This window comes from Protopterus annectens, chromosome 2.part1 (genome assembly GCF_019279795.1).
Source record: "Protopterus annectens isolate FY-2018-M chromosome 2.part1, PAN1.0, whole genome shotgun sequence".
Lineage (NCBI taxonomy): Eukaryota > Metazoa > Chordata > Ceratodontiformes > Protopteridae > Protopterus > Protopterus annectens.
Window position 1 is genome coordinate 344,700,359 of NC_056729.1, and position 12,200 is coordinate 344,712,558.

A 12,200-nucleotide genomic window follows, 5' to 3' on the forward strand; every position below is an offset into this window, starting at 1 on the left:
ACCCACGGTTGGCGTGGTTTGGTCCCGAGGGCAAAGCCCGAGGGACCAAACAAAGCCAACCGTGGGTAAATTTAGCATTACCCACACCCAGGCGTGGGTTATTGCTATTATACCATGACATTATTTAAGAAAAGAAACTTTTACTTTTCTTAAATAATGGCATAGTATAATGCCTGTTTACTGCCCTTCCGCAGATGTCTGGCATCCGCGGCAGTTCTGATGTACTGCGCGCCTGCGCAGTACATCAGAGCTGGGCCTAAAAGCAACGGAGAAAGCAAGATCTCCGTTGCTTTTTTTTTTGTGTTTTGCTATGTTAAATGAGTTTAACATAGCGAGACAGTTTTAAAATAAGCAACGGACATCTCCGTTGCTTATTTTAAAACTGTCTCGCCATGTTAAACTCATTTAACATAGCGAAAAAAAGCAACGGAGATCTTGCTTTCTCCGCTGTTTTTTAAACATTGTCTCGCTATGTTAAATGGGTTTAACATAGCGAGACAGCTTTAAAATAAGCAACGGAGATCTCCGTTGCTTATTTTAAAGCTGTCTCGCTATGTTAAACCCATTTAACATAGCGAGACAGTGTTTTAAAAAATCGAGTTATACTAATGGAAAAAAGTCCGGGCGACCGGACCTTTTTCCATTAGTATAACTCGATTTACAACGGGCACGCTGGCCAATCAGCGTGCACGTTTTGGGGGGATCATGGTATAATATGTTTTTATTACTAGTGCTGCAGTACATTACCAGTGCATTTAATGCAGTAAACATTGGCATAGTTCTGAGTGTCCAGGTTCTATGTTGGTTTGACATGCACACTCATTGCAAAGTACAGAAGCAGGATATCCAGTATTTCAATACTTCCATTGTCTACTGGATTTGCAAGTAGAACAGTCCACTTAAAAACACCAGTGCAGTGTGACTCATTCTGGCTAAAGAATTTGCTGCTTAGAATATGATCCATAGTAAATGTTAGCATAACTGTAGAAAATTAAGATTAACAGCAAGGAAGGAATGAATCGAGGTCATGCAGTAACAGATGAAAGTCATATTTATTGCAAATCAGCATTTCACTCGGTATGACACAGTTAAGCAGTAAAATACCAAGATTTAAAAAAATAGCAAGATTTATAAAAATGCAGTGATTTTATTTTTCTTTTTTTCAGTGGCATTGGCATTTCTTCTTTTATTAGAAATACTTTACATGTTATTACAAAGCAAGACAAATGCAGTATTTCAAATGAAGTGTATTCATTAGTGCTATGTTTTGTAACTTCATTACTATGTGAAACTGGTACAAAGATATTCATAAGTGTATAAATATGCATCAGACTGATCAAGTGAGAAACATTTAGGTTGATTGTTAGTAGTATTAATAAATGAAATCATATTTTCTCAAAGATGGAAAACAATGCAGGAAATCTCATATAGTTTATTAGGTAATAATAGCACAGTCATAGTGCAAAATAAGAAACAGCAGCTAGTTTTTACATATTGTATGCTACCTGTTAACACAATATTCTGACTCACCCGGTCAGATGATTTTTAACTGCATTCATTAAAGGTAACATCTTAAAAGATGGTCTGACATTATGATGTTGTATTATACAGTCTAAAAAGTCACATTCTACTTATAATCATTCTGACTTTGATACCATTTGTTTTTGGTGCTGAGCCCAATGACACAACAAGCTAATCGCTTGCCTGCATTTCCATGCAAATGACTGGCTTCATTGCCCCCTTTTCCAAGATCATCCTCATTTTCGTGGACTACTATTGCACGACCAAGGATGGAATCAGGTCCAATGAGAGTAACTTTGATGCTTTTTTTCTTGGTGATCTTGCCATCTTTAGGAAGAAAGTTGCCAAAATCCCCTGGGTGGTATGGATGTTTTACTCCATATGGATTATAGTGGCCACCAGTTGAATCACAGCCATCACTGATATCACCAAACTCGTGCACATGAATGGCTCGCTTTTGATGGACATCTCCTGCCAGAAATCCTTCCACATTAAAAATGGCCTCGGTTTTCTTTTTATGATCTCTTTGTTTGAAGAGCACGTGTCCAGTTATCACTGGTTTCCCAGGTTCCAGCTTTGTGCTGGGCTTTAGCACACAGATGGCATATACGTCTTTAGAGCCATTACGGATGGGATGATGGTGAAATAAGTGAAACCACATGTCATTGATTTTCTCTTCGATGTTTGCCAGAGTACAATTATCTTTCAAAGGAACTTCATCAGTGCCGGTTGAATAAGAAATGAAGAGTGACAACAGCATAGTTACACTCAAAGATAAAACCACCATTTTGTTACGCATGGTATCCTACCAAAGAAAAAAAAAACTTGTCACTGTAAAGAAATGCATTTTTCAATTAGTGTTTCATCTTAGCATTATTTATAACAGAATATTACAATAAAGTTGACATTTAGTAAAATCGTACTGTATGGCCTAATGAAAAAAAGCAACAAACTTGGGCATTTGAAAAATGAATTTGATTAGAATCCAAGCAGTACAAATTTAATAATAACACAATTGCTGAAAGTAACTAGTTCCATGTGTGAAAATAATTATAGGCTGAAAAAGTAACAAGGTAAAGACAACATTGTTACATTTAGGGCATCACAACAGAGCAGATAAGATTTGTGGTATACTGTACTGTTATAATTTCATTATGAAGTTTACAACCATAAACTCAGAGCTAATTGTTCATTCATTAAGTACAGTTTCCAAAGCAGTGCAGAGAAAGGTAATTATAGCAACAACCAATTTCCAAATTTGAGAACAATGGAAGCAGATACCAACGAATATAGTAGTGTGTGCAGAGGGTACTAAGATGAACTGGAATATAAATGAAGAATATTCTGCATCTGGTTTGAAAAGAGCTGTAAGAAACTGATGAGAGTAATTCAGTGTGTAACTGATTCAAGTCAGAAACAGCAAGAAAATACACTGAAAAGTCACTCATTTTAGAATGTGAAGAGGGAAATCAGAAATGGTAAATGTGGAAAGTTCTTATTTAGGTTGTAGAAAGTTATGGGATATGGGTATAGATAAGGTAAGATACAAAATGCTGAAGGATCAATAATAGACTATATAGAAAAAAAAGAGGGAATAAAATGGTAATATGTCAGGTGAGGATAACTATTTGAAATAGTAGTAGAGAAAGCAACTAAATTTAAGCTTAAGAATGCATACCTATCAACTGACCAGATTTTTGCAGAACGTCCTGATTTTTACTTCAAATTTTTTATCTGTTTTTCATACAATTTGTGGTTTTCTGGCAAACCACTGAGGATAGAAGTCACTAAATAATGACATATTGCTGAGTTTTAGACTTTATATCCTTCAGAAAATGCATGCTAACACCTAGCAACTTTCTAGGTTTATAAGAATGTCCCCTATTATTCTATGCTTTGTTCAGATTTGAGTTTGAGAGGTATGGCCATAGTTCTGACCTTTGACTTGAAACAGTTATATTGTCAAGTAAATGGAAACACTCAAGCGGCCTTTTATAATATGTGCAGACTTCCACCTGCTGGAGAAGCATTGCGTTGCTGTACAGATGCAGTTAGCACAAAAGTAGGTGTGAAACTTAATCCATTGGAGCAGGGCAAGGATTCAAATAACCAAATGAGATCAAAAAATATCTTAGGATGGCCTATTAGCTTGACATTTACTGTTTACACCTTTCGTCAACTCTGTAGTAACTTAAGTCTGAAAACTGTATGACACATATAGCTACAACTGAGTCAAAAGGCACAGGGATTCATGCACACCACAGAAAACAGCATGCCCTAAAACAGTTCATATAATTAATGACAAAAAGAGGGAAGACTGTTTGGGTAGTAAATCAAGGTGCATGCAAATAGAAGATCAAGCTGATAGGAGGTTTGAGCAAGACCTAAGAGTGAAAGTGAACAAAGAGGATTGTCATATATGGTAATATGTGAAGCTACTGTAATAGTAATAAATCTCATTATGGAAGGTTAGATTAGTGGGAGCATGAGTCACATGACACTGTCAGTTCTTCAGAAAGTAGTAAATTGTAATAGTGTCACAATCCTCCCAAGACAAATGAGCTGGTAACAGATGATCACCCCCCCCCCCCCCCATTACCATAGAATTAGAACTAAGATTTACTAAGATTTATTCTTTTAATTGTTAGATTAATCTCAATTAAAATGATAAGCATTCAATAGCACTATTATAACTCATATTTTGCATTAATCTTCCTTATAGTAACATTCAAGATTTTGATGATCTTTTTATAGGTTCATAGTTTAGTACTAAGCTAACTGCCCTTACAAGCCATTTTAAGCCTAGACAACTATCTCTTGTGAGACTCAAACCCTGCACCTTGTGTTTGTAAGGAAAACACCTTAACCATTAGGCCACTGAAGTCTTAAATGTGTGCAGATTTTGGTTTATTATAGGCTCTAATTATTTTACCTTTCATTATAGAACTTAATGCTGGCATTCCAGCAAAATGGCTTGTTTCTACATTACTCAATATGTTTGGTTATGATAGAAACGTGTTGGTTTACATTACTTTGTTATATGTGAATAAACTTCATTTGTATAAACAGCAGTTGAGGCTACACTGAGGCTTGAAATCTTGCAGTTGAATTTTACGAGCTTACCACATAGTTTTAATAGGGTTGTCTTTTTCAATTCCTTCAGTTCAGAAGTGTTCATTGCGTTGGATTTAGATGCTCTAAAAGAAAAAGACTGCTGATTTCTGATTGGATTTGTCCAGAGATAAGGATACTGCAGGTAGTGTAAGAAGAAGAGAGTGGTGAGAATGAGGTCTAGAAGATTTCAGCCCCCCCCCCCTAGTGGGCTGGTTAAGTATTAGCACAGGGGAGTTAGCATTTACTAATTCTAGGAATCCTTGGATGTGCCCAGCCTTTATGATAGAGATGCTCCAGTTATCCATCAAAAATGATGACATATTGCAGGCTATGAATTGATACTTTGTCGTGTTTCAGGTTAATTTGAAGTTTGATAACTTCTATTTATGGGTTGTGGAGAATCTATTGCTAACCCAAGAGGTAATAGTCTCTGACAGATATTGGTACTCTCCCCCAGTTTCCAGCAGTCTAAATGAGTGATGGGCATAGAAACCTGGTAAAGAGGGAGAAATCAAATCCCTGTTACAACATGGCTATATGTTTACTTTGCAAGAGAGACATGAGATCTAGCAATTTATTGTTATGATTTTTGGCAATGAGCATAGCAGCCTTGAAAAGTTAGTGATATTAAAGATGCCTCCATACCAGATGTCTCTGGTAGTTTTATCCTGGAAATCTGGAAGGAATGTCTGACACTGTTTTACACGTTACAGTCTAGCCATGAATGTCTTTATTGTCCTAGGGCTTGAATCATAAAGTCTGGGCTTAACAATACAGAGTACAAAGTAATTATGTCTTAGCAAGATGCATGTATGTTATGATTCCACCAGAAAGCCTGAGTTTAAGGACATATGTGCAAAATCTTAGCAAGATTCGATGTATTTTATGTTTCTCTAAATATCATTGTGTAATCCAGAATATTCATTCAAGTCTGGTGCTGTTACAAAAAAGATTATCAGTCCTTCCAAAAAACAAGTCGGGCATCCCTGTCCTTCCATCACAGGGGTGATTGCACTCTGCCTTCTCAGGTCATCCAAGCTAGCATTACAAAGGCTTGGCAAAAAGCATTTGTACTGCATTAGCTCAACTGCACACAAAACTCAGAAGAAATGTACTTGTGCTTCTGATAATATGAGCAAATACAAAACCAAAAAAATAAACATTTTGCAGGGGTAGCAAGCCCCTCTGTACCCCTTATTTTGGTATTCTCCCTCCAAGGTCTCTGGACCTTAAAGAAAGCACAATCACCGATAGTATAAAGCCTATCTCATTCTTTCATTGAGAGGCTGCAAGACTGGAGATGACTGGAATAGATATTAAGAAGACACATGCATACAATATTATTGTGTTTGTATTTGTGTTGGAACAGATATTAAGAAGACACATGCATACACTATTATTGTGTTTGTATTTGTGTTGGAACAGATATTAAGAAGACACATGCATACACTATTATTGTGTTTGTATTTGTGTTGGAACAGATATTAAGAAGACACATGCATACACTATTATTGTGTTTGTATTTGTGTTGGAACAGATATTAAGAAGACACATGCATACACTATTATTGTGTTTGTATTTGTGTTGGAACAGATATTAAGAAGACACATGCATACACTATTATTGTGTTTGTATTTGTGTTGGAACAGATATTAAGAAGACACATGCATACACTATTATTGTGTTTGTATTTGTGTTGGAACAGATATTAAGAAGACACATGCATACACTATTATTGTGTTTGTATTTGTGTCCAGCAGTAGTGGCATGAGCAAGTGGAAAAATCAATCTGTCATGACTGAATAAGTCTGACATGAGCTTGAGTGATTCAAGTTAAGTGCCTGGAAGCCTTTATGTATGTATAATGTTTAGTCAGTTCCCCCAAATTACAGTCTGAAGCCATTCCAGTAGGTTACCACATTGTTAATGGCAAGATTTTCACCAGAATAATGAGGACCAGTCTTTCTAGCCTGTCTTTTTAGTGTAGAGCCTTATAGTAACGCAAATTAAATAACCAGGTCCTTTCCTTGAGAGATTGGAACAGGGAAATATGATTAGATAGGCAAATCTGGGATCTGAGATGAACAAACTAAGCAAAAGATTTTTTGTGAAAACATTTGGGTGATTCTGGTGCCAGTTTTCTGGATAAAAGGAACAGGTACAGGACTGGGATGAGAAACTAGAAAAAACATCCTCCTAACCTACTTGCTCACAAGGAATTTTGTCATGTACTTTTGGTGGGATATATGTTACATGTGGGCACTGTAGTCAGTAATTCATGTGGGGAGTAAAGAAGTTTCCAGTCTCCAGTTATCATCAATGTACCCCCTGCAGAATCTGCCACTCCTGATTTGTCTTACTGTCTTTTATGTGTCTCTGGTAATTACAGCACACTAGCATGCAAATGCCACATTCTCTCTCTTTTTTTGTATTACATTTTTTTGTCCCCTCAAACCTCATCCTACCAACATGGCCCCCAGTGCCCCATGTTCACGCCATGTCTGCCAGTGATCCGCCTAATCTCCGACTACTCCAGTATACAGAGGCTGGTCATGGAGCCTAATGATGCCCTGAGTACTTGGCTGTCCATGTTTCAGTCTCAGAGGGTTTCTTTTATATGCCTTTCCCCGCCCCCACTCTCACTGACTATGTCTGAGAGCAACTCCCCTCGTCTGAGAACAACTCCCCTCTTTGGATCATGCCTTCCCTTAGGGAGTTTCATTGAAGAGTGTCCTCACACCCAGGACATGCACACCCATCTTCTCTGCAACTTTACCTGAGCCATTAATCAAACCTGGGACACCTGAGCTGTAGTCAGGGCTTTATCCCTGTATGCCACCTAAGTGGCAAGTGCTCCACCTTTTCAAACTAAAGTTGGAGAACATTGCCATGTGAAGAAATCAAAGAACTACAACCACCATTAATTGGGAAAACTACTCATGTACCAACTCCTTCACTCAACGCTTTCTGGAATTCATCAATTCCAACGCCTTGGATCAACTTATCCACACCCCCACCAGGGACAGCAATATTCTAGACCTGGTCATCACCAACATGGGAGACCAGTGTTCCACACCAGAGGTCAATTCCTCGTTGGTCAGATCCGACCACAAGCTAATCACCCTAGACATCCACATCCCGTCCCACCCCCATTAGGAAAATAACCGTAAAAAATTTCTACAAAGCCAACTTCACGCTCCTTAAGACAGAAGTGACAAACTTCACCACACCCATGCAGATGGACAATAGAGGTACAACTGCTGAATCCTACACAAATGCACTTTATGAGCACTTATACGAGTGCATGGATTGTGCTATCCCTAACAGAACCAAGATGCTATCCTCCAAAAAAAGGAAGCCAATCTGGTGGTCTTCTGCCATAAACAAACTCTACAACAGAAGAAAGAAACTGCTGCAAAAAAAGAGTAAAATCCCATGATTGGAGGAACTCCCTGGTCAGCCTCAGTAAGAAGATGAGATCCCTCATAAAATCCTCCAAAGCTAGTTATGAAAACAAAATTGTCACTGATTCTAAAGACAACCACAAAGCATTCTATAGCTATGTCAAGAATCTCAATGGCAACATTCAGATCTGCTCTGAGTTACAGCACAATGGCACTAAATATACAGAACCAACTGATATTGCCAACATCCTGGCAGATAGATTCAGTGCTAACTTTACCCCCCTCTCACCCCCTAAAGGACACATCTCTATACCGGAAGAATGCAAAGTTCCTGTAATCACGGCTGTACAGGTAAAAACCTCACTCTCCAAAGCCAAGAACACAGCATCCATGGGACCTGACAACATCCCAGGCTGCCTTCTACATGAACTACAGAATGAACTGGCACCCCACCTAAGTACCATGTTCAGTCATAGCCTCACCTCAGGCTTTGTGCCCATTGAATGGTGCACCGCTATGGTTACCACACTCCACAAAAGGGGAGCCATGACAGACCCCGGGAACTACCACCCCATTAGCCTGATGAGCCTGGTCTGCAAAGCCATGGAACATATCATCATGGAACTCATAAACAAAGACATTGGAGATCTCCAAACTCTGTACCCCACACAGTTCAGGTTTGTAAAAGGCAGATCATGTCTCCTAATCCTGATAGACTTCTTTGAAGCAGTCACCAAAGCCATAGATGAGGGTCAGGTGGTCCATACAGCCTATCTAGATCTCACCAAGGCGTTCAACACCATCCCCCACTCTGGAATTATAGATAAACTCACTAAACTAGGTATAAATCCCTATGTCACAAGATGGGTTGCCAACTGGCTTACTGACAGAACCCACACTGTGAAAGTAGCATACTCCAAATCAGACTTCAGACCAGTGACAAGTGGAGTACCACAGGGTTCAGTCCTGGGTCCTCTCCTGTTTGGTATCTACTTCTCTGAAGTACAGGCTAACACAGAAGGTCTTTATTAACTAAGTTTGCAGATGACTGCAAACTAGGAGCCATAATCAAAACTCCTAACGATGTGGACATCCTACAAAAGGGCCTCACTGAGACAGATGCCTGGTGTCAAAGCCATGGCCTCAAGCTCAATGCCAAAAAGTGCATTGTCATCCTCTTTGGTAAAAACTCTGTACCCATGAACTACCACATAGGTGGTAGTCTACTTAACACCGAAAGTGTGATAAGAGACCTTGGGACACAGGTGGACAGTAGTCTCTCCTTTGATAATCACTTCACCACAGTGGTCAGGAAATCCTTCTACATGGCACACCTCATCACAAAAAGTTTCTCATCCAGAAAAAAAGAGGTAATTGTTCCCCTCTACTCATCACTCATTAGACCCATTATAGAGTACAACGCCCCTTTTGGTATGTACCTCACAAGACATCTAACACAACTGGAAAGGCCGCAGAAATACCTCACAAAGAGGATTACTGGCCTCAAACAGATGCCCAATGCAGACCGTCTCAAAAAACTCCAGCTTTACTCCATCGCATTTCATCTACTCAGAGGCAATCTCTGCCTAACATACAAAGCTATGTCAAACCCAGAACTGTTGGACATGCTCCACTTAAAGAAATCCCAATCCCTCTGAGCTACATGCTCTAGGGATCTAAACCTTGTCACCACAATAAACAGAACATGCTGGAGTGATAGATTCCTGTCCCAGAGACTTCCCATAGGCTGGAATAGACTACTTATCTATGTCAGCAGAGCTCCTCATTAGCACTCTTCAAGAAAAATCTTGATGATTGGCTGGGTAATATGAAATTCACCCCCGGGATCACTTCTGTTGCTTTGGTTGACAGGGGCACAAAAAATAATTTTCTTGGGTGGCGAAAGCCAGGGAACCTTTTTGGCTAGGCTTGTATAGGCCCTAGGGTCAATAGCCTATTACCTACCTATGAACCTATAAACAAACAACTTTTTGTATTACTCTATAAAAAAAGTGATTTCTTGGAGGTAGAACAAATCTACCTTTTACAAAACCTAGTATACCAGTAATATTGTAGGAGGTGACTTCTCATGAGCTAACATGGGAAATCATTAAAGAAAACGTACTTTAATGGAGAAATGCTATGGCATTTTTGACGAAATTAGTGATTAGGCCAGAGAAGAAAGAGGATACCTGACCAAGACAACGCCTCTACCCTATCTCCTGATTTGACCAACATCCTTGTTTTAATATTGCTATTAACAGTAAATATGAGGTGTTTTATACATGTAGTAATATTCTACAGGCATTAATAATACTGCTATATATCTAATGTAATTAACCATATCCTTATTAACATGTGTCAGTATTACTATAGTCTTTTTTTTTTTTTTTTTTTTTAATTATTCAAGCTCTCAGTTCGTAAGAATGTGTAGTATTGAAAAAACAGCCTGATAATCAGTTAGGCCTCCATACACACATCTCACCAGCAATATAGAAATATTCTTACTCCCACAAGGAAGTGAAAGAACCCCTGATTCCAGCACATTTTTCAATATTTTCAGAAGTGCATTTCTTTATCAGCACTGTGCCCAAAATGAAAGTAAACTGAAGACAAATCAGAATGTTGATTTAAAAATGGAGAAAATATATGTCAAAGTTGAATGGACAAACAAATGCTTACAAAGAAATTAATGAAACCTGACTTCCTAGATAATTAGCAGGGTAGAATAACTTACCACAGAAGGAGTGATAACCATAGTACCCAAACTCAGAAGGATAGATGACCCCCACACTAACCATAGGTTGAAAAATAATCAGACCATAAACCTCAGGTGGATATATGACCCAGAAGGTGGCCATGTTAACAGATGGATCATTGGTGAGACTGTTCAGAGAAGAGTGTGTAATCTCCATGACCATGTCAGGGCTAGCATATAGATGATGACTGCAGTAGACAACCATAAAGAATTTTTCAGAAATATGATGATTTCTTCAAACTGTTTTTTTTTTTTTTTGCCAAATGAAATCCATATAGCCACATATATACTAGATGACAGAGTCATGACCAAAGCACTCTGAACAGGACTACCCCCTATCAGTTGGGCCTAGATCAGCCACTGACCTAAGTCAAAAGTGACTGAAGCTCAGCAGAGCTACAAAGATTTATTTTATCTTGGAGACATGGATTTATTTGCCTAACATCAGCTGGTGGAGAAGGAGGAGCACAACGGAGTCAGAAGTCTGCAAATGTTATTTCAGGCTGATGTTTGAAAAAATTATTAATTAAGGTTAAATAAATGATATTCATACAATTATAATGATAATATTTCTTGATGATACATTGAATCATTTTGAATCATGTTTACCACTTGTAAGAAGTGTTTTACTTTGAATAATGTCATAGTTTTTGCAGCAATTGGAAAATTTCCTTCAAGCAGTATATAAACATTTGTGGTCATTAACTGCTATTTTAATGTATATTCTGCACTTCTGTTTAATAAGTATATTTTTCTCAGCTGGAACTTAAGTAATGCGGGAGGCTTTGTAATGCATGCAGGCACTCAGGTGCATGCACAGATGCTACGTATATGTAGACACCCAGGTAGGATGTGCCTTTTTGTGTAATACAGGCAACAGTGAACACCATGGAACTTCCCTCCTGGTCCAGCATGTTTTTATTCATTTACATAATGTACAGCTGTAGCTAGGTCACCAGTACAAAAAAGCTACCCTAATACCCTAGTACTGTAGGTGAAATTTTACCATTTCTTTTAATAGTAGTACTGTGAATTATAGATTACAAGCTGCTAGGCTTGCATTTGCATTACTCTAGTTTAAGAAAGTACATGTTATTCTTTCCTATTCCAAGTCAAGTGGAATTGTCTATGGTCTGAGCTTTGAAAACACTGGGAGAGCTAAAAGCTAAATAAGTCCACAGTGAAACACAGTAACAATACACAGATACAAGTTTTAAAATGAATTTTATTGGGGCAGATGAAGTTTATTTTCATAAATCTGCTGATTGATCCAATTGTGTAATTTCTTCCTCATTCACTTCTGGCAACATGAAACTCTTTACTTACACTAGCTTTTGCTTAGTGCTCATGAATAGGAAATGAAAAAGACAAAGGCCTAGATAATCACTGACTCAGTAGGGCAT

General features: G+C 38.3%; 1 protein-coding gene across 1 annotated transcript in view; it reads right to left on the reverse strand.

Moving 5' to 3' along the window:
• Nucleotides 1-1,033: 1,033 nt before the first annotated feature.
• SOD3 (superoxide dismutase 3) overlaps nt 1,034-12,200 on the reverse strand; it is a 49,751-nt gene continuing 38,584 nt past the window's right edge. The window contains exon 2 of the mRNA XM_044062181.1: nt 1,034-2,326. Coding sequence (XP_043918116.1) covers nt 1,628-2,320 — 693 coding nt within the window. The 5' untranslated portion in view covers nt 2,321-2,326 and the 3' untranslated portion in view covers nt 1,034-1,627. The remainder of the gene's footprint in view (nt 2,327-12,200) is intronic.